General features: G+C 42.0%; 1 protein-coding gene across 2 annotated transcripts in view; it reads right to left on the bottom strand.

Moving 5' to 3' along the window:
* Positions 1-12,151: 12,151 nt before the first annotated feature.
* The window catches only part of ARAP2 (ArfGAP with RhoGAP domain, ankyrin repeat and PH domain 2), a 604,561-nt gene continuing 592,839 nt past the window's right edge, over positions 12,152-23,873 (bottom strand). Inside the window, exons 32-33 of one of the 2 annotated variants that reach the window (XM_073608952.1) lie at positions 19,905-20,027; positions 12,152-12,742 (exon numbers count right to left, since the gene is read on the bottom strand). In XM_073608952.1, the coding sequence (XP_073465053.1) occupies positions 12,404-12,742; positions 19,905-20,027 (462 nt within the window). In that variant the 3' untranslated portion in view covers positions 12,152-12,403. Of the gene's footprint in view, positions 12,743-19,904; positions 20,028-23,873 lie in introns of those variants that run through there. The other variant, XR_012237041.1, reaches the window with a different exon arrangement.

Here is a 23,873-nt window from a genome sequence, read left to right as displayed (position 1 = left end):
TGCATTCTGGCGTCTTGAAGGGCCCTCTGATGTGCTGGTGAGGTAGTTGGGCTACCCCCTGTTGGAGCTCTGTGATAGATATGCAGTAGTGGGGTTGCAGGAGATGATCTGCAATGACAATGACGTTGACTCTGCCATTCCATGGGATCCTCCTGTGTGTTGGAGCTCCAAGATGGCTGAAGGTGTAGAGATCGATACCAATCTGGGACGTCGACTTGTGTTTCGTATCGCAGTGTATCGCAGAAGTTGGACAGGTCTTCTGGGGCCCTCAGGTGTGCCGTCTGGCCAAGTGCAGATGCTGATAGGCAGAAGGGGTACTTCCATCTGTAGGTGATGTTTTTGGAGCAGAGGACTTCCAGAAGGGGCCCTAAATCTCTTCTATTTTGTAAAGTGATGTTGGAGAGGTTCTGATTAATCTGAATCTCTGTCCCATGGTAAAGAATGCAGCATCTCTCTATGGCTCTCCACAGAATGTCTTCCTTTTAAAGGGAAGCGTACAAGGCAGCACACAATGTTACGTAGAGGGTCAGTGTCTCAACCTCTGGGGCGTAGGGCCTGTGAATGCGCTCCATTTAGATGGGAGTCTCAGGTGGTCGTCCAAGCAGGTCATTGAAGATTGACACTACTGCTTTGGGCATGTCACCGAGCTCGATCGATTCAGGGAGCCCCCGCACCCTGAGATTGTGCCTGCATCCCCTGTTATCCAGGTCTTCTAGATGTCGATATATATCACTGAGGTGGTGGAAGTGGTTGTCTGCTGCTTGTGTTGTACCTGTTGTATGACTGCAGCATGGCAGCTGGTTGTAAGTTCAACTTCTTCCAGTCTAGAGCCCAGGGCTTGAAGATCCCCTCTGAGGTCAGCTAAGGCTGTGGAGAAGGTCTCCTTTATATCTGAAACAACAACCTGAAGATCCCCCAGGGAGAAGGAGTGTGCTGCAGAAGGGATGTCATGTTGTTATCAGAGGAGGAATATGCAGCTCCCGAAGGGGAGGAAGATGGCGCCTGTGATTCCCAATTTCTGGGTCTGGAAGAGAATATTGCAGCTCAGCTGGGTGCCAGAGCCTCAAGGAGAGCGGGAGCAGGATGCCGAGGCGCTCTGGTCTGATTTTCCCATGTTGAGCCGGGGTTTAGTCTACTATACTGCTGCTAATGAGGTCAGACCAGGCCCTCGTACATTTTCGAATTGTTAATGAAGTTGAATCAACATTTATTTGACTGCAGGATGGAACTTCTAACAGCATTTATGTTTTTTAGGAAATTCCATTTGTTCCAAAACCAAGTGTTAAAAGCCAACGCAATTTCAAGTACTTTCAAACAACATTTGTCAAGTCATTAACATAAATGAGAATTATTGTACAAATTGTTGTACAAATGTTAATGTAAATAACAAACATGTCATAATTACCGGCCCCAATCTTCTTCTTCTCGTGTCCCCCCGCTGATGCTCCTGTCTCCTCCCCCTTGACCATTGCCCCCAATAGCATGCAGTTTGCTATGGGGGCACTGTTGTGTGCTTGTTCCCGAACTATGCTCTATGTATCCATAAGACATGGCCCCACTCTCTCCTCATTGGCTCACTGGATGTGATTGACAGCAGTGGGAGCCAATGGCTTAGTAACACGAACCATCATATTTGTTTTTATCTGCTAGGGACAGAAATTATATCTTTGCTCCCATATCTCATTTTAATTGCATGTTCAAAAACAGCTTGATATAAGACCACTTGCTAGCATTATGATTAACATATCTGAAACCTTCAATCCTGGTGGACTGGGAAAGCATATAGAAAGTCAGAAACGTTTGATTCAATTTATCCGTTAGCAAATGTACTCCAAATGTTACCCTTAAGATGTTCTGCACAAGAAAATGGCTAATGAGAGAGTGATGAAAGGAAGGGATAAAGAAATTGGGGAGAGGGAGATTTTGGGGAGGTCTCAATAGATGATTGGGGGGTACAGGTATGAGCGTCATTTCTCTCCGACTTTATCTGAATTAGTACATTCACAATGGTAATATATAACAATAATAATAATGAGGGTTATCCTATGTAAACATCTGAGTAACGAAATTCGAACCAAGGTGACCAGGTTTTATGAAATCTGTCAACATCATCCAATGCCTGAGCCAGCGTCTCTTCTATTTCACAAATTTCAGAGACCCGAGCCAACCATTCCGAGACAAATGGTACTTGTGTAGTCCTCCAGAGGGCCAGGATCAGTGCCTTAGCTGTATTCAACAAGTGTTTGGTTAATTAATTTTTGTAGCATTTGAGCGGGAAGTTTGAGCTATGAAGAAGACAACAGGCAGCATTAAGCACTAATTTGGTTTCTGTAATTTGCTTAATTAATTCCCTGACCTGACACCAGAATGTGGCCAGATGAGGGCAGTGCCACCAAATGTGTATAAGGGTGCCTGTGTTGGTCCCACATCTCCAGCAAGCATTCGAGGTCTGTGCATTCCATATATGAAGTTTTGCTGGTGTGGCATACCAGTCAGTTAGCAATTTGCATCCTAGTGCTAATAGAATACTTGTGTGTTAAAATGCAGGCATTTTTCCACTAATTGTCCATTATAGTTATCTTAAGTGCATTAGACCATTGTTTCCTGAATGTATCCTCAGCGTTAGGATTAGTATATTGTAGCCATGCATAGGTTACTGAGGTCGCCCTCTGAAAGTGTGTGCCATCAGCACAGACCTTCTTTAGGGCTGCCAGGTGTCTGGAAAAATTCCCATGTTTGGCTTTGGTTCCAATGTAACTATGTAATCTGAGGTCCAAAGTGATAGATTGGGGATTCCCTTGTCCCTTTTCAATACCACATAATGCTTGAGCCTACCTCCTTGAAACCAGTCACTGGCTAGTAAAAGATTATTAGCAATCGGGTGGCGGAGCGATCGGTTCCCCATCCCCGGGGGAAGTCTGGGTTGTCATTTATCTGTGTTAGGGGCTAAGCAAGGTTAGTCACTGAAGAGTGTTTTGCAGCTTCTAGGAAGACTGTCAAAGTGGCCTCCACTAATGGGTGTTGTTTTAAAAATTGTTCGTGTCAGAGCCCTGGTTTCCATAGTGAAAAATGTAGCGGGTAGGGACTCAAACCATCTTCCAGGGCCACCCAATCTTTAGTGTCCCCATGGCAATACTAGTCCACTATTTTCGTCAAGTGAGAAGCCAGGTAATACTTCTTAAAGTCAGGAAGTCCCATCCCCCCAGAACTTGATTCTGGGCTTTTTATGTGTCCATACAAATTTCGGGAGGATAGTATGTGGTTTTTTGAAAAACCTTTGTGGAATTTTAACCGGTAAGGCACACAGTAGGTACAGCAGCCTGGGCAGGATGGCAGCTTTCCCGAACCAAGAAAAGTAGCCTGCATTCCATAGTTTAAGATCCTTCTGTATTATCTGAAGTAATGGTAGGAAATTTGAATCAAAGATCGATATTTGAGTGCTGTTCCCTCCCATTTAAAGGGTCAGTTTATGTGAGATGTGAGATGACTGTGGGACAACGTCCAAGTGAAGAGTACGCCATCTGAAGGACCCACGTGTGAGAGGATCAGAACTATACCTGTAAATAAAGCTCAAAGCTAGTTAACGTACAACCCCTGATAATGCAAACATGGGGAAGTGGGGGATCAGGAGGGATGGAAAGAGGAAAGTAGAAAAGGAGTTAAAAAGAGAAGAGAAGGGGAGATTTATTAGGGCACTTTAGAAAGTATTAACAATGCTAAAGTATATAACTAGTTGATCGTGGGTCGAGGAATGTCCCCTGCCCAGGACAACTTTGTGGTAGCGTAGGTAGGCTGCAACAGAGATGTAATAGAAAATTATCACCAAATTATTTAGAAGGTGATAGGTTCAATGTTCTAAAAAAAAACAAGCAATAATAGAAATATAGCATAGCCATAGATAGAAAAAACCCAATAGCTAGTATGTTCCGTTAACATAACAAAACATTACCTGGAATGACAGAGATGTAATAGAAAATTATCACCAAATTATTTAGAAGGTGATAGGTTCAATGTTCTAAAAAAAAACAAGCAATAATAGAAATATAGCATAGCCATAGATAGAAAAAACCCAATAGCTAGTATGTTCCGTTAACATAACAAAACATTACCTGGAATGACAGAGATGTAATAGAAAATTATCACCAAATTATTTAGAAGGTGATAGGTTCAATGTTCTAAAAAAAAACAAGCAATAATAGAAATATAGCATAGCCATAGATAGAAAAAACCCAATAGCTAGTATGTTCCGTTAACATAACAAAACATTACCTGGAATGACGATGAATTAACCTTAAAAGGAAAAAAATAACTTTAGAACCATCTTGAATATGGGCAGTACTGTACAAGTGTACGGCCTAGTGTAACAGTAAATGTCTAAACATGTTCAACCAGGCAGACAACGTGTACCTTGTCTTGTTGTTATGAGCCATATTTTACCCAAAAGCATGTGTGGCAGACGCCATCACCAGGAGTGAGCACCTATTTGATCCTCATCCGGAGCCCTGGAGGGGGTAGGTCTCGAGTTGGGAGTACCCCCGTGTGAGCCTGTACTATGATTATGCTTCATCTTTTTTGATGATTGTTTTTCAGGAGAAGAGAATAGTGATCTGCTTGGGCCTCCTTCAGCTCACGGGAGCGCCAATTCCTGGTACCATTCTGGGAGAGCTATGAGGTCTAGATTCAAGGACTCACAGAAGTCGGGCAGTTCCGTCGGGAAAGTGCTGCTTACCAGCCTGGATAACAATGAGGGCGAAGGGGAATCGCCATGTGTACTTCAGGTCATTCTCTCTTAGTTTGTCCAGCAGAGGGCGGAGTGCCCTGTGGTTCCTCAAAGTTATTTGTGAGAGGTCTTGAAATAGCATAATGGTTTCCCCATTGAAAACAATACTATTATTTCACCTGGCTTTGTTCATTATGGCTTCCTTCAGTTGGAAATTTTGCAAGCAGCAAATGATATCACTTGGTGGGGCTGTGTCAGGTCCTTTGGCTCTAAGGGCTCTATGAGCCCGCACAAATTCTCAACATCCTCTTGTCTCTCTAAGAGGCTGTTGAACACTCTTTGTAGTGCAGGAATAATTTGAGCTGTGTCCACTGACTCCGGGATCCCTCCCACTCTAATATTGTTCCTTCTGCCCCTGTTGTCCAGGTCCTCTAGATGCCTGTTCATTTTAATTACATTGGATGAATGGGATGCAGCCAAACATTCCAGCCTGAGCAGTTTCCTATCCCTGGGTTTCCCAGTTGTCTCTATTGCAGCAAGCTTCTCAGTAAGGACTAGCAGGTTTGATTTAAGGTCTGTTATGGCCGTGGAGAAGGTGGATTTTATGTCCACTGCGAAGCCTGACATGTCATCGTAGGTTAGGGGTTGATCTGCCTTCTTGTATCCCCTACCTGTGTCCTCTGCTGTGGACTGTGAATCCTTGCTGAAGTCCTCCTCCTCCCTCTGTGCCCACGACAATTTGTTCCCTGCCATGCTGCCACAGAGATCGACTGGTATTTTAACAAATCCCATATGTTCCGGGTTGAGGTAGTTGCCGCGCTGTGCCGGGAACGGGACTGCGGTGTCTGGTGGAGCCGTTTGCCCATTTCCAGGGTGATTTGTGTCAGGTGTCAGGCTGCAGGCCAGGTTTTTTCACAGAGCTTTGCTTGCGTGCGTCCATCTTCGCTGAGCGCCAAGCCACTCCCCCAATAATATACTTTAATGTTGATTTCCTGTTTAAAATCTACCCAGTGTTTACCTCTGAAACTGCAGACTACTAAAGCTGTTTATATGGCAAATGTTTCTGTGTTTTTCTGTGGAAATATAACAATCTATTTCAGGCTTTTGTGTGTGAAATAATACACTCTTTTTTTTTTCTTAAAACCTTCCTAATCTCTCCTTCTAAAATAGTGGCCAACTAATGCCACTTACAAGGGAATCTATTAATAAAGCATTCATTGGACTAATGCCACAAGCATTTGTCCAGGCTGCATGAATTTGATTATATTTCCGCTAATACTAATGCTTTCTATGATTTTCTGCCCCATCAAATGGTCAAAATGTGGTATATTTGCTAATTGAGGCATTTTAGAAAAAAATACATTTTGGCTACTAGAGCTGATGATCATAGGAAGTAATACTATTAGAGAAAATATGGGAGAAAATTTGTGCAGCCTGGATGAATGTTTGTGACATTCATCCGACTAATGTTTTTAAATAGTTCCCATAGTTTGTGTATCAATTTTTTACATTTCAGACTTTTGTCTGTAAAATTATACACTCCAATTTTGATATCTTGACTAACTTCTGAGTCTGTACAATTTGTGTGGCCTTTTTATCTGTGAAATAATAATAAGAGTCTCTGGAAATGGCTTACAGTGGGTATAGAAAAGAAGCACCCCCTTTAAAATAATCACATTTTGTTGCTTTGCAGCCTGAAATAAAGACAGACGCAATTTTGTTTCATGCAGCTGTATTTAGTGTAACTTATAACATCCAGGTAAAACTGTTCAGTCAATCGGGTCCTTTGTGGCTGCAGCTGCCTTCAGCTGGGCTAAAAAATATTGTCTACCTCTGCCATGATGAAAGTGCTCCTCAACAGCGTGGAAACTGCCTGTTCTGTTTTCTCTCTTCTGATCCCCCACTGATGCCTGAGAGACCCGCATCCCCCTTAAGTAAACGTCAAAACCCCTCCCTATCCTGCTTCTCCACGCCAATCCTATCTTTTCCTTGCTTTTCCAACTTTACTTTCTTAACCCCATAATTGCCTTCCCTTATCACCTTGTCGTGCCGGCCCTTCACTACTTTCCATTACATTTCTATCGCTCTAGGCCTCACTATCCAAGAACAAACCTTATGGTCCATGCCTGCAGACCTCAGCTTTTAGATTAAGCATTTTTAGGGGACTGTATCAAATGCTTTTGCAAAATCCAGATACACCACATTCGCAGGCCTCCTCCTATCTAAATGGCAGCTCGCTTCCTCGTAGAATGTTAACAGATTGGTCTGGCAGGAACGACCCTATGTAAACACATGCTGATTACTACTAATGATACTGTTTTCATCAGCAAATTCTTGGAAACAGTCCCTTATCATCCCCTCCAACAATTTACCATTACTATTGATGTTAGGCTGACTGGCCTGTAGTTTCCAGGAATATGTCTCTGCCCTTTTTTGAATATTGGTACCACATTGGCTTTTTTCCAATCAGCTGGTACAATTCCTGTCAGTATGCTTAAGGAAAATCTGCTACCCTCTGCCAGAAAGTTGTCAATGGGAACAGGACAATGACCCAAAGCACACATCAACAATTACCACACAGTGGTTGAAGGAGAAAAATGTCCTTACTTGGCCTAGTCAGAGCCCAAACCTAAACCCCATTGAAAATTTGTGGAATGACTTGAAGACTGTCCACAAATGGTCACCATTTAATTTAACTGAACTTCAGCAGTTCTGCAAAGCAGAGTGGGCAAAAATTGCAAAGTCTAGATGTGCAAAGTTAGTAGAGACATATCTCAACAGACTAAAGGCTGTAATTAAAGCAAAAGATGGTTCAACAAAATACTGACACAAGGGGTAATCCCTTTTCCAACTCAGTGATTCTGTTTTTGAATTTTTGTTATTATTTTCTGACATGTTGGTGTTGGATACAGCTGGATAAAACAAAAACGGTGTCTGTCTTCATTTCAGGCCGCAAAACAACAAAATAGTATTATTTTAAAGGTGGATGATTATTTCCTATACCCACTGTATATCAGTGGTGGCTGCTCATGCAGGACGCAAGGGCACTGCCCCCCATAATCCATGCGCCCAGCCCCTAATCTATATGCAATGTTTTTGTTTTTTTAAAGCACATTATTAGAGCCTGAGGCTCTAATTGGCTTCAAAAAGGGTGGGTTTCGAGGGCAGAGCAATGCGCCCCAAGCCCACCCAGTTGTGTGACATTAGCAAATTAATATTCGCTAATGTCTTCCTGTTTCTCCTCCCACACCAATCAGGAAGCTGGTCATAAGACACGATTGACAGGGAGTCCTAAGATCCAATTGGCCGCAAGTGCTAAGTCCCGATTGGCTGGGAGGAGAAGCAACCACTGGGACTTGGGAGGAGACGCAGGAGGGGAAGCCGCCAAAGCCGTGACCTGGATGGGGTAAGTGTGGGGCTGGCGGGGGCCTGGCCGCCGATGGGCGAGTGATGCAGTGATCGAGCGACAGTGGGGAAGCAACAATCGATTGAGTGAGCGCCGGGGGGGTGGTTGGTTGGCTGCCTGGCTGGCTGGGGGGATGGCTGGCTGGCTGGGGGGGGGGGTGTGGGCTGCACCCCCCCAAGAAAATTGAGCACCAGCCGCCACTACTGTATATGCTCCTGAAAAGGGGGAGGAGGAGGATGAATAGCATCTAAAGGAAATGTCATGATCTCCAGGTATTATTTTAATGGGATATGCGGATAAAAAAAGGAATTAAAATTACTTTTGAAATGTACATGTTAAAGCTTACAGTATTGGATTTACATCTTCTTTTAAAGGGGTACAATAAATAATGTCTGTATTGACCAAAAATGAAGTTCAGAAAATGATTTAATACAATGACATTGCCTTCCTTTTTAACACTTCTAAATTCATCCTGGCATTGCTTTTGTATATCGCTCAGCAAATCCTTGTAACCCACTTTCTTATTATGCACACCCCTGGCCATTTATAAATAAATTATTCACATCCTCCATTTGCCTGCATTGAAGTTTCATAGAACCTCTGTTTGCAGTCATTTTACTGAGAAAAGATTCCCAGCACAGAATAACTAGCAAAACGGAGCAGTTCAACCTACAGGCAGCTTGAAAACCATATCTGTATCAGCACTGTAATAAAGGGAAGTGCTTTTGTGGATACTGTATATATTTATCATGGTAAAGACTACAAAAATACAATTTTTTTATTAGTTAGATATATGCAACTGTGCATATGAATATGTTATAGTCTTATTTGCAGCCAGAAGGTTGAAGTTTATGCTCTCTTTAATAGGGATGAGCCCAATGTTCGCCTGTTCGCCGAATAGTGAACAATTTGGGGTGTACGCGGCAAATTCGAAAGCCGCGGAACACCCTTTAAAAGTCTATGGGAGAAATCAAAAGTGCTAATTTTAAAGGCTTATATGCATGGTATTGTCATAAAAAGTGTTTGGGGACCTGGGTCCTGCCCCAGGGGACATGTATCAATGCAAAAAAGTTTTAAAAAAGGCAGTTTTTTCGGGACCAGTGACTTTAATAATGCCTAAAGTGAATGCTTAAGTGAAACAATAAAAGTGAAATATTCCTTTAAATTTCGTACCTGGGTGGTGTCTATAGTATGCCTGTAAAGTGGCGCATTTTTCCCGTGTTTAGAAAAGTCCCTGCACAAAATGACATTTCTAAAGGAAAAAAGTCATTTAAAAGTACTCGTGTCTATAATGAATTGTCGGGTCCCGGCAATACAGATAAAAGTCATTGAAAAAAATGGCATGGGATCCCCCCAGTCCATTACCAGGCCCTTTGGGTCTGGTATGAATATTAAGGGGAACCACGAACCAAAATTGTAAAAAAAAATTGGGTGGGGGTTCCCCCTAAATTCCATACCAGGCCTTTCAGGTCTGGTATGGATATTAAGGGGAACCCTGCGCCATTTTTTTTTTAAATGGCGTATGGGTCCCCCTCAAAATCCATACCAGTCCCTTCAGGTCTGGTATGGTTTTAAGGGGAACCCCACGCCACAATTTAAAAAAAATGGTGTGGGTGTCCCCCCAAAAATCCATACCAGACCCTTATCCGAGCACGCAACCTGGCAGGCCACAGGAAAAGAGGGGGGATGAGAGAACACCCTCCTCCTGAACCATACCAGGCCACATGCCCTCAACATGGGGAGGGTGCTTTGGGGTAGCCAAGGGCCTCATCCCCACAACCCTTGCCCAATGGCTTTGGGGGTCTGAGGGCGGGGGGCTTGTCAGAATCTGGAAGCCCCCTTTAACAAGGGGACCCCCAGATTCCTCCCCCCTTTGAAATGGTAACGGGTACATTGTAACTATTTTCACTGAGGCAGTCTCTGTGAGGTAGATGGACCAATAAGACTTAATCGCTTGCAGACCGCCCACTGCACATATACTGCGGCAGGGAGGCCACTCTGTTGACACATCTGGGTGTGGGGCAGACACGCGTGCCGACGATGGCCCACTCCCGCTGTGACTATACACAGCGGGAGCTGATTCGCAGGTAAGGTGGACCCGATGTCCACCGGCTATGTAAACAAGGCAGATTGCCATGAAGGGTGGGTCATCTTCTGGAGGTCAAGTAGTTAACCAGAAAACAGAGCCTGCATATCGAACTGACAAATTCCCCCATGAGCATAAATAATATGGCCACCATATAAACCTTTATGCAAAATGTTTTAATTTGAAAAATTACCTGATAAGATTATGTAGCTAAGGGTTTGCTAATATAAGGTATTACAGTTGTTATTGTTTCAAATGAGTTTACCTCCCTCTAGTGTCTTTTTAATGCTGTTAGGACTTTCATTTAATTCCTGAGAAGAACGCAGCAAGGCATTGTGGGAGATGTAGTTTGGAGGAGGAAGTGCCTCTGTTAGCTGGATCAGCCCTGAACTACAATATTAACAATGCAAAGCATGTAGCACTGCATGCTGGGAGCAGGATCTTTCAGCCTCTCTGGATGCCATTCAATACCTGCCAGCAGGTGGTCTGTGTGTGTGACCAGGAGTGAGAGACTGCGGCCTGTACAGTGTGGAGCCGGATCGCCAGCCTCTGAGGTATTTCTGAATACAGCCCTGCCAGCTTAGCAAGCGGATTGGTTTGCAGTACCAAAACATCTGGAAGTTTCCTGCACTTCAGCCATCTGGAGTAGCGGTACAGCGCAGTGGCGTCATCTTTTCACCAGATTGAGACATCAGGAGGGGAGTCCGGACAGAGCCTCACAGCCTCTGAGTCTATTGTGGTGAGAGGGCACCTGCCCATCGGAAAATCCGACCGTGTGTACGTGGCATAACAAGGGATAATTTTTCCTTTCCCTGAAGTTTAGCTTCAAGGTCCATGTATTATTACTAATATTATAATGTTTATAAACATTATTACTGATTATGGATGAGGAGGACCATTTTGATTTCTTTGATTTTTATTTTTTGGCATATAGTTAGACAGGTTACAAGATACAGTAGGTGTATCCAATGGTAGATATATCATATTATATAAATATACATCTGTTAGAAGTATGACATTATTAGTACCCTTGATATACACATTCTTTGTTCCATGCCAGTAATCAATAAAGGAAAAAAGTAGCCAGCCAAGAAAGATTCATCTTTAAAACAAGTCCGCTTTATCATGACAGATTACTTTCACCTACTGTATGTCTATAGATGCAAGCAGATACTGTATATACTATATAATATACTGTACATGTGTATATATATATATATATATATATATATATATATATATATATATATATAATTTTAGAGTTGATAAAATATCAATTTTTTCAGGAAAAGCTGTTACAAGTTCAAATTGAGACAGTTGTTGATACGGTAAAAAGTGGTATTGCTTGTGCTAAGCTGACCACTTTGATATGCATTTCTAAAATCATAAACATTGTACAGTAGTTCCACTTTCAAGTACTGTGCAGAGAGATAGCTGGCTTGTGTAATATTGGAAAGGGTTCTTTACAGTAAAAGCTGTTAAAATGTAGAATGGTCCTCCTTGGGAACTGGTTCCAGCCAAATCAGTAGATTGCTTTAAAAAAGATCTAAATTATATTTCTTCCCTGTTAGAGCAACTTAGACCACACTTTTCAAGAGTCTTTTCTCTAAGCAGCAGGTTTATGATTTCTACGAATGCAAGGTTTTTACATATTTATGTTTGTCATTTGGTTAAGCTTGATGGATATATGTTTTCAACCTCACTGAATAACTATTTAAAAGATAAAGTTTGCACGCCTCAAAATGCAGTTTATCTGCTAACTAAAACCTTATAGCAACTTAGCCCTCATATCAAGTACATACTTTTGCTGCAGGTTAGTGGGTGGGCAGCTCAAGCATAGCAGTATCTTTGATGCCTTCCTCTGAGAGATTTTAACAGGAGAACAAACTAAATGATATTAAATCATTCCTCACCCAAAGCAATGAGACAGTCAGGCTGCTTTTACAATATGACAATTTTTTATTGATTGAGAGGACAGAGTTGGACGGCTTGGAGGAAAAAAAACACAAAAAAACAAATAGATCCACAGTGTATAATTCATTTTATGTCCACTTCATTTGCTTAACAATTTATGGAGTACCAAATAACAGTTTTCACATTTTGTATTGCTTTAAATAAAAATGTTATAAGCTGAAATTTTCCTTTAATTGAAAGTATATACTCAATGTTATAAGTGAAAATTGCTTTTGAATTACAGGCATTCATTCTGGTCTTTTCTGTTTTTGCGAAAAACTAGGTTTAGCTCCTTGATAACATTCTGTGGCAGTTGTGCGTTGGCTGACAGCTCTTTATTCAGTTGATCAGTGGGATTGTGTAGTCTCTTGACATCTATTGTGTTTAGTTCTTTTGTGTCACCACTGTAATTCTTAGGACTGTCAAGGTCAACCAAACTGTAGCGTTTCTTCTGGTTTGTAAGCCTTTCTTCTTTACTGTTCAAAACCTCTGCCATCAGAGACATTCTCTGTTGCATTGTGCTGTTGAGTCCTTCCTTGGATATTGCAGGTCGCACTTTTCTCCTTGTTTTTTCAGACTTTTGAATGGTAAAACAGAACACATAAATAAATGATGTAAACTGTATTGACCTCACCAGCATATGTGAGAGAACAACTGTATATCCAGTTAAAAACATTTCAAGTATTTTACTGGTTTGGGTTTGTCAGTGTCTTCCTTCATATAGATCTACTTTATCCTGGACAGTAAGTATTTTATTTTCAATTTAACCCTGAAATCACTTCTTTAGTGGTCCTAAATAATACAAATTTTAAATAAGTCCTAAAAAAAACTAAAACAAATGTAAAATAATCTAAAACCCAAAACGAAAATCTAATATATAGTATCTCACAAAAGAGAGTACACCCCTCACATTTTTGTAAATATTTTATTATATCTTTTCATGTGACAACACTGAAGAAATGACACTTTGCTACAACGTAAAGTAGTGAGTCAACAGCTTGTATAACAGTGTAAATTTGCTGTCCCCTCAAAATAACGCAATACACAGCCATTAATGTCTAAACCGTTGGCAACAAAAGTGAATACACCCCTAAGTGAAAATGTCCAAATTGGGCCCAAAGTTTTAATATTTTGTGTGGCCACCATTATTTTCCAGCACTGCCTTAACCCTCTTGGGCATGGAGTTAACCAGACGTTCACAGGTTGCCACTGGAGTCCTCTTTCACTCCTCCATGACAACATCACGGAGCTGGTGGATGTTAAAGATCTTGCGCTCCATCACCTTTGAGGATGCCCCACAGATGCTCAATAGGGTTTAGGTATGGAGACATGCTTGGCCAGTCCATCACCTTTACCCACAACTTCTTTAGCAAGGCAGTAGTCGTCTTGCGTTTGGGGTTGTTATGTTGGAATACTGCCCTGCAGCCCAGTCTCCGAAGGGAGGGGATCATGGTCTGCTTCAGTATGTCATAGTACATGGCATTCATTGTTCCCTCAACGAACTGTAGCTAACCAGTGCCGCCAGCACTCATGCAGCCCCAGACCATGATACTCCCACCACCATGCTTGACTGTAGGCAAGACACACTTGTCTTTGTACTCCTCATCTGGTTGCCGCCACACACCCTTGACACCATCTGAACCAAATAAGTTTATCTTGGTCTCATAAGACCACAGGACATGGTTCCAGTAATCCATGTCCTTAGTCTGCTTGTCCTCAGCAAACTGTTTATAGGCTTTCTTATGCATCATCTTTAGAAGCTTCCTTCTGGGACGACAGCCATGCAGACTAATTTGATGCAGTGTGCGGCATATGGTCTGAGCACTGACAAGCTGACCTTCTGCCCCTTCAACCTCTGCAGCAATCCTGACAGCACTCATATGTCTATTTCCCAAAAACAACCTCTGGATATGACGCTGAACACGTGCACTCAACTTCTTTGGTCGACCATGGCTTGGCCTGTTTTGAGTAGAACCTGTCCAGTTAAACCGCTGTATGGTCACCATACTGCAGCTTAGTTTTAGGGTCTTGGCAATATTCTTATAGCCTAGGCCATCTTTACATAGAGCAACAATTCTTTTTTTCAGATCCTCAGAGAGTTCTTTGCCATGAAGTGCCATGTAGAACTTCCAGTGACCAGTATGACAGAGTGAGAGCGATAACACCAAATTTAACACACCTGCTCCCCATTAACACCTGAGACCTTGTAACACTAATGAGTCACATAACACCGGGGAGTGAAAATAGCTAATTGGGCCCAATTTGGACATTTTCATTTAGGGGTTTACTCACTTTTGTTGCCAGCTGTTTAGACATTAATGGCTGCGTGTTGACTTATTTTGAGGGGACAGCAAATTTATAGTTATACAAGCTGTACACTCACTACTTTACATTGTGGCAAAGTGACATTTCTTCAGTGTTGTCACATGAAAAGATATAATAAAATATTTACACAAATGTGAGGGGTGTACTTACTTTTGTGAGATACTGTATTCCAGTTTGCCAGTCATTAGATGCAATTTTTTATTTTTTTGGGGTTTTCCCTTTATTTTCAACTAGTATTTGTGCAGATAGCACACCTCCAGAACTAGGATGACAATACTCACTCACCATGCTGTGGAAGATTTACTAAAACTGGTGCACAAAGAATCTGGTGCAGCTGTGCATAGTAACAAGCTTGTAACTTCAGCATGTTCAATTAAGCTTTGACAGTAAGGCTGGGTTCACCCTAGTACGACACGACAGTCATACGACTGTGGATCCGACTTTGCCCAGCGACTTGAAGTTCAACTTCCATCTGACTTCAATGAACGGGATACGATGTTGACGCAAACAATACCAGGCCCTTTGAGTCTGGTATGAATATTTAGGGGTGAAACCCCACGCCAAATGAAAAAAGACATAGAGTACCCCTCCAAGACCATACCAGTCTTTCAGTCTGGAATGGATTTTAAGGAGAACCCGCACGCCAAAAAAAGGCGAGGGGTTCCCACCAAAATCCATACCAGACCCTTATCGAAGCACGCAGCCCGGGAAGGTCAGGAAATGGGGTGGAGATGAGCGAGTGCCCCCTCCTGAACCATACCAGGCCACATGCCCTCAAAATGGGGGGATGGGTGCTTTGGGGCAGGGGGGCTCTGCGCTCCCCCACCCCAAAGCACCTTGTTCCCATGTTTATGGGGACAAGGGCCTCTTCCTGACAACTCCTGCTGGTGGTTGTCAGGGTCTGTGGGCGGAGGGCTTATCGGAATCTGGAAGCCCCCTTTAACAAGGGGTCCCCCAGATCCTGCCCCCCCACCCTATGTGAATGAGTATGGGGTACATTGTTCTTCTCCCTTCTCTCCCCACTGTCTTCTCCCTCTGTCGGTTCTCCTCTCTCAACTGTCTTCTCCCTCGGCCAGGTCTCTTCTCTCTGCTGTCTGCTCCCTCTGTTCTTCCTCCGATCTTCTCTCAATGCTCTCTCCCGCTGTAATGCTAGGTTTGCCATGTGCCGTCATAAGGGATGGTGCCTTCCGATGACATCACTGGATGACCACGCCCCATGGCTATATAAGTAATGGCACACTGCGGACCCAGCATTACAGTGGGAGAGAGCGTTGAGAGAAAATCAGAGGAAGAACAGAGGGAGAACAGAGGGAGAAGACAGCGGAAAGAGGAGACTCGGCAGAGTGAAAATACAGTGGAGAGAGGAGAACCGGCAGAGGGAGAGCAGAACTGGCAGCAGAAGAAGACATCAGCGTAGGGAGAAGAACCAGAGTAAGATGTCATCAGTGGAAGGAGAAGAACTCTTTTTAAATGGGGCTTCCAGATTCTGATAAGCCCCCCGCCCGCAGACCCCAACAACCCCCAGCGAGGTTGTCGGGAAGAGGCCCTTATCCCCATCAACATGGGGGCAAGGTGTTTTGGGGTGGGGGGGCAGAGCCCCCTTGCCCCAAAGCACCCCCCCATGTTGAGGGCATGTGGCCTGAAAAGGTTCGGGGGGGCGCTCGCTCGTCCCCACCCCCTTTCCTGACCTGCCGGGCTGCATGCTCGGATAAGGGTCTGGTATGGATTTTGGGGGACTCAAAAAAAGGCATGGGGTCCCCTTCAAGTTCCTCAGAGCAAAAGTTGCATGCCAGAGTCGGATCAGTTAAGACGATGATTCGACTTTGATCCGACTTCAATGATATTCAGTGGGCTGAAGTGGGATAAAAGTTGGACCAAAATAGTGCAGGAACCTTTTTCAAAGTCGGACCGACTTGTGTCGGACCAGTTCAGATGGCTCTCATAGGGAACCATGTGACATGTGCTCTCAATGTCAGAGCGTTTGTCATACCAGTGTGAACCCAGCCTAAAACCTAGAAGCTGATTGGTTACTATGTACAGCTGCACCAGATTCTGTGTGCACCAGCAAATCTCCATCAATGGATCCATGGCGGAGCACGTTGTCATCCCAGGGCAGGACAACAGAACATTTGTTCCTCTCCTCTTTTTTATAATGTGGAGGGAGAGGTTCTGGAGTCCACAGACAGAACAATGCTAAGTAATAATACTCAGCACAGGAAGTTATCAAATTTCCTGCATGATCACAATTTTTTTGTGCACATCAAACAGTTAAAACCTTTTAACATTGGTATTTTAAGAACTAAAGGGACCAGATAAGAGAAGTAAATTTTTTGGTTTTACCCTAACTTCAGACAGCTTTTCATAGTTTTGGTTAAACCTGGTCTTTATAAAATTTCTGTCAAGTTCTATTGCTGTCTGTGACAGATAAGGGATTTTATGTTGTTCCATGCCCTTTTGAAAGCAGGATAAGAACTGAGAAAAACAGCTGTCACTGGGACAGAAAGGCACAGACAATAATAATACCTAGACCTTCTCCTATTGTACTGAAACATGTTTTTGCTTCAGTCTATGTCTACTGGAGACAATGTCCATCACTTCCTGTTTCCACATGGAAAGAGGGAAAATTTCCCCAATTGGCACACACAACAATGCATAACTTTGAGAGTTGTATCCCTTCCTCAATCTGTTCAAAACTGAAAAGAACTCCATGCTTCTGTTGGGCTTCAACATCGTTTTTATTTTTACACTCTTACATCAGCCTCTAAACATCTTTTCTACTCAACACCATTACACGGGTCTAATTAAAAATCCCATTTGATATGGCGAGGATCAGGTGATTACATATAACAGAGTAAAATTACAATGAATATGCATTCCTACCATATTCCTACCATATTTCTTCAAAGTGGACTTAAAGCTAAATGACCTCCATCTCCTCACCTCCTGATACCCACTTTCATGCTTGTTAAAAAAAAAAAAAAAAATACTAAACTGCTGATTACAAATTTACTAAATTATTTGGGACGTTACATGTACCTCCTTGGGTATAATAAACACGGACCACTTATATAAAAAAAAAAGCTGTTTTACATGTCGTTTTTCAAAATATTACACAATATCTAAAAAGAGGTTAGTTTTTAAAACAAATGATCACATTAGTTGTCCAGGATGGTATTGCCTTGTTCTTGAGATCTCATTTTTTTGTAGCCAACACATTTCGCAGGCTGACCAGCTTCATCAGGGTTTTTTTTCTATATAATAATTTAATACTAACTATATTGTATAACTAATGATTTATACATGATACTCACCCTCTTTTGTGAATCCTTGCAAAGGATAGGATTTTTTAAAAAACTTTAACTGTCAAATGTCTGCTGGATGTAATATACGATGTGATTGATTGTCTCACTTGTGATTTTTTTCTTGTATAATATCACAGTATTTGACAAGATCTGACGCCCTGACGAAGCGGTTCAGCCTGTGAAATGTGGTGGCTACAAACAAATCAGATCTCAAGACCAGGACAATACCATCCTGGACAAGCAATGTGATAACCTATTTTTAGATGTATAATATTTTGAAAAAAAAGACATGGAAAATTGTTGGTGGTCAGTGTTTATTATACACAAGGAGGTACATGTAAAGTCCCAAAAAATTTTGCAGTTTTACATTAGTTTCTTGAGGGATGGTACCTCCTGATAGTAAGAATTGATTTATGCCCTTTCAAACTGCAGGGTATGTTGTTTATATGTACTGTATATACTGTACTGTTGGCGCTATATAAATCCTGTATAATAATAATATATACACACATAGTACATATATATAATATTTAAACACTTCAATACAGGGCACTTTCCCCCCTTCCTGCCTGCCCAGGACAATTTTCATCTTTCAGCGCTGTCAATGATAATTGCGTGGTCATACAACACTGTACCCAAACTAATATTTTATCATTTTCTTCCCACAAATAGAGATTTCTTTTGGTGGTATTTTATCATTACTTTTTTTTTTATATTTTTTTCTAAACAAACTAAAAAAGACCAAAATTTAAAAAAAAAATGTTTTTTCTTTGTTTATTATATAATATTGTTTTCTCCTTCACTGATGAGCACTGATAAGGTGGCACTGATAAGGTGGCACTGATGGGCACTGATGAGGAGGCCCTAATATGTAGAATTGATGGGCACTGATAGGTGGCACTGATAGGCAGCACTGATGGGCACCAATAGGCTACATTGATATGCAGCACTGATGGATACTAATAGGCGGTACTGATGGGCACTAAATGGTGTCACTAATAGGCGGCACTAATGGGCACTGATAGGTGACACTGATGGGCGCTAATAGATGGCACTGATAGGCAGCACTGATGAGGAGGTACTGAGAGGCATTACTGATGGGCATCTGAAGGGCTCTGACATGTGTTGCTGATGGGGTACTGATTGGCACTTTGGGCACTGATTGGCAATTTGATGGGCACTGATTGGAGATTTGGGTGGGCACTGACTGGCAGCTGATGGTCACTGATTGGCATTGTGGTGGGCACTACTGCTGGGGGCTGTGTGGATAATCAATGTGCTGATTATCAGTGCACACCCCCCCTCTGACAGGAGAGCCGCCGATCAGCTCTCCCTGTCAGCTCTAACCGAGGAAAGCCTTCCTAGTTCACACTGTGATCAGCTGCGATTGATCACAGCTGATCACATGGTAAAGAGCCTTCATCAGAGGCTCCTTACCAAGATTAAAGATGCAGTGTGTCAGAGTGACACACCACCAATCACCATGCTGCACGGCCCTATGTGCGCGCACTGGCTTGTTATCCTGAAAGATGTTCAGTCAGGATAACTGAACCACTTCCCAGCCGTCATTCTGTTTTAGGCCGGGCAGGAAGTGGTTAAATATTGCCAAAGAAAATAGCATATAACCTTTAATTTAGCATGTTCCACATTCACCACTACACTATCATTTTACAAGTACACAATGGCCTTTCAACCATGTTCCACAATTAATATTATTACATTTGAATTCACAAGTGCTTCCTGGGATTTGAACTGGGAACCTCTACTGCAGTTTCAAGGATTAATAAACCCTCTGAATGCCAGGTTTCAAAAATATCTCCCTTTATGTATAGAACATTTTTTGAGTATTTTCCTGACCTAGCCTATATTAATTATAGCTTTTGAAGTTGTTGACCTAGACACAATGCAAATTACTTTTTTTTTTCCTCACACAAGAGCTACTCTTGATACATAATAAACCAGAACACTGTTTAATCTTAAGCACATAATTGATATTATTATACCCCCCTAAAATACATGTGATTTAATGTAGTGTATTGCTGTTACTAAGTACATAATTATTTGGACAAAGCAGCACAATAAAAGCTTAAATATGTTAAATATCGAGCTTACCATTGGCACAGGCTGAATTGTAGCGGCGTCCTTTTGTTTGTTTTCATACACCCCTCTCATCTGTAGGTTTTTTACTGTTAGGATTTGTTCAGTTTTACTTTTTGGAAGAAATTCACCAGCACACTGTATAATATAATTTTGATATGCAGTATATTAATACATTGATTTAATCCATAAAAGGCAGCTTCAAAATGCATACACATGTATCTACAGTGTATCTCTTAATTGTTAAAGCAGAACTTTAATCAGATAACACAACACTAAATCTTGCAGGTATGTGTCATTAAAATTGTTAAGTGTATTTATAAAAGCAACTGGTGCAGGTACCTAAATTTGACTCAATATCAGCACACTTGTAATCTCCTGTATAGCAGATCTCAGTTTGGGAGAGGTAGAAACAGCATATGAAGCCAATCTATATGCTTAGAGAAGGAAAATGTAATGTGACAGAGAGATGAGCTTAGCATAGCCTTCTGCTTTTCCTTCCCTGTGCAGATGCATGGGGGGAGATTTACTAAAACTGGTGCACACAGAATCTGGTGAAGTTGTGCATAGTAACTAATCAGTTTCTAACTTCAGCTTGTTCAACTAAGCTTTGACAATACAACCTGGAAGCTGATTAGTTACTATGCACAGCAGGCACTAGATTCTGTGTGCACCAGTTTCGGTAAATCTCCCACCGTGCTGGCAGATGGAAAAGATTGAAGTACAAGAATTAATTGCAGTAGAGTAGAGTCCAGGCTTACTGTGCTATGTGGCAGAATTGTGCCAATTTTAGGATTAGATGGGCAGGAATATAAATCCTTTGGTAGGTACAACAGATCTTATATATGTAATTTATCTGTGTATGTAGCTGTTTTTCTGAAGTTTAGCTTAAACCCCCATAAACACTTTCGGACTTTCCGACAGGATATTTTGGCTGTCAGGCTGTTGGCGGAAAATCCAACCGTGTGTATGCTCCATCGGACAATTGTTGTCGGACTTTCCGCCAACAAATGTGTGTTGTCGGATTTTCTGATCGTGTGTACACAAGTCAGTCGGACAAAAGTCCAAAGTACAAACACGCATGCTCAGAATCAAGGATGAGCCAGAAGTGCTCTGTTTTGTAAAACTAGCGCTCGTAATGGAGCTATCACATTCATGACGCCGCAAATTATGAAATCTCTCAATGCAGCGCATTCTCTTCTACTTTATAATGGTATAATAATGAAGCTGCTTTGCTGGTGATATTCACAGAGTTCTGACAAATGTATTTATTATTATATTTTTTTCTAGTGATCTCCACAATAATATATATATATTTTTTTTGTTTTCTAGTGATCTCCAGAATAATATATACCACAACACCATTATTATCTTGTATTTTTTAACCTCAAAAATGCAACTATGTTGGTGTCCCTTGTTAATCTCACATTGTATTTTTGAAATGTACCTGCCTACTCACAAACTTTTTAAAATAAAACATATAGCCAAGTATTTTGCAAAATCAAACATTTTAATGCAATATGGAGCACAAAGTCGTATAAAAAATCAAGAGGAAGGCAGCGATGGAGAAACATTTGAAATTGGAGAAGCGTTTGCACCCCAGGGCAGACATCAATTATTTGACTGTCAAAATTGGTAACCTGAGGAATCCATTTAATAGGGACCACAATACGGTCTAGGACTCCGAGAGATTGGGAGCAGCAGAAGATGACATATATGTCCTGAGGCTGTGGTCTTCCAACAGCCTGCATTTTTTGCCAGACCACACCAAACCCAGGCCATCTCTCTCAACATTTCCTTCCATACAAATGAAAGAAATTAAATCAAAAATGCAATCTTTGCTCCCAAAAAAAAGATAAACTCAAATTAAACAAAAATCTAATTATAAATGATATCGGGGATAATCCCCAGCCCAGTGGCCTTGTTGGGGTTGTTGCTGCATTGGCCATGGTCATGCTGCTGTGGTGGGTGGGGTGGCTGTGTTGTTGGTGGAGGTTGTGGAGGAGGATGATCAAATTTGCAGAGGTGTGTTTTAGGGGTGATTAGGCCCTTCTCTTCTTGTTCAGGACCTTGAGGATGATTTCCTCACACATAATGCGCTGATCCTACTCCATTTCTTTTAATGTATTTTTTGTCATGCAGCCAAAAGCCTCTTGGGAATCAGGGGCCGAGCTAATGGCAGTTGTTGCGTGGAATGCAGTCGTGGTATCATCCAGGTTTTTGTTTTTCCTGGCCCTTTTTGCTGGAGGGTGGAGGGGAGGAAGCTGGCATTCAGTCAGGCTGTTTGGCACAGCCTCCTCTTGGCTTTGGCTGAGGCTGAGACTATCCTGTGTATGAAAATGGTACATAGTTTTAGGATTTTGAGCTCATGACTGTTGCAAATTGAATGTTAACAAATAGAAAAAGACTATCATTCTAACCCCAGCATTTTTCATTCTTGTCCAAATAATTTTTGGCCACTACTGTCTATTGATATGTAAACCACTTTGTTAAAGCAGAATTTTAGGATCAATAACATCTAGTTAACATCATTCAATTTTTGACCACAAATATGTTCAACAATGCTATACCTGGGTCAAGCTGGGCTCCTCCACATCTTCTTCCTGTGTTGAAAGCCCAGGGTGGACCCCAGGAGCCTCAGCTGATGTGGAAGGAAGTGTTGAGAGCGATGGCCTGGGTTCGGTCTGGTCTGACAAAAGATGCAGGCTGTGGTAGTACCACAGCCTGGGGACATATATGTCATCTGCTGGATAAAGTCAGGGAGGAGGTCAGGGGCAGTAAATGTATCCACCATTTTATCTGCAAGACACAACACAACACAAACCCTAATGTCGGGATAAACTCTCATAATCTTGTCCCAATATAGGCCTCAATCTATAAGCAGTATAGGCCACTAACCACTGATGCCCCAATTTAAAATTGTACCTTTGTTTCAACGTTCTTTTGCGCAAAAGCGATCTTCTGTCCTCCACTCACATATTATACCTATGTCCGTTACAGCGACCGCTCGTTATGCCTTATATACACTGCGCATGAGTCAAACTCTACCCCTGTCCTTCTTTCTAGTGTATTCCTGGCCTCTTCCCTTTCGAGCCAGTGGGAGAGCAAATGGCGGAGAGACAGCAGGTAGGTGCAGAAAGCATCAACGAGGAAAGCCCCAGCAAGGCAGTTCCCAATCCAGGAGGAGATATAAGGCCTCAAATATGTCCTTTGAAGTGATGGTGGAGATGGTGGACATCTTAAAGAGGACAGACTATGATGGGAATCATGGACCGTACAGAAACCCAAATGTCAGAAAGGCCAAGATCATGGCTAAAGTTGTCAGAAGGAGTGCACAGGACTTTTGGGGTATGACAATCCAAGGATCAATTGAGGAAACGCTGGTCAGACCTGAAATTGAGGGAGCAAGATCAGTATAGAAAGATCAGGAAAGTGCTGCAAAAAAAGTATTTGTCATGTGTTCCTATTTTTATTATTACCTTTGTGCTGGTCTGTGTGCTTTTCTTTACTGTCGTACAGTTAAAATGCCAAGTTTGAAGTTCGTGGACACAGGAATCGTTCATATTAAACATCGTTCTTTCGACTACTAATACGTCGCTTTTGGGATATTTAGGTTAACTACATGTGTTCAGGCCTTTTTTGATTAAAATAAGTTTATTACATTGTTGTCTAGATGTGTTTGAGACTATAATGAAATAACAACTTTATTCAGTGTCAGGCGAGGACACTCAGCAGCTGATTACGCATCTGGATGCAGGAGCTCTAGTGTGGGACACCATAACACCCTTGTTATAGTGTCTCACATAGGTGATCTAGTGGATACTAGGGATCTCTCCATGTGTGAAACTTGCACAAAACAGGTAAGTATTCCAGCTTATGAAATGGAAAAAATCATGTATTCAGCTTGGAACTCTGCCAAAACAGATAATTGGAAGACACTTCCAAGCAATGTTTCATATTACTATTTCTAGCCTAACATATCTG

Source organism: Aquarana catesbeiana, linkage group LG01 (genome assembly GCF_042186555.1).
Source record: "Aquarana catesbeiana isolate 2022-GZ linkage group LG01, ASM4218655v1, whole genome shotgun sequence".
Classification (NCBI taxonomy): domain Eukaryota; kingdom Metazoa; phylum Chordata; class Amphibia; order Anura; family Ranidae; genus Aquarana; species Aquarana catesbeiana.
Note: the sequence above shows the minus strand (reverse complement) of the source record. Positions and strands in the feature narration are given on the sequence as shown.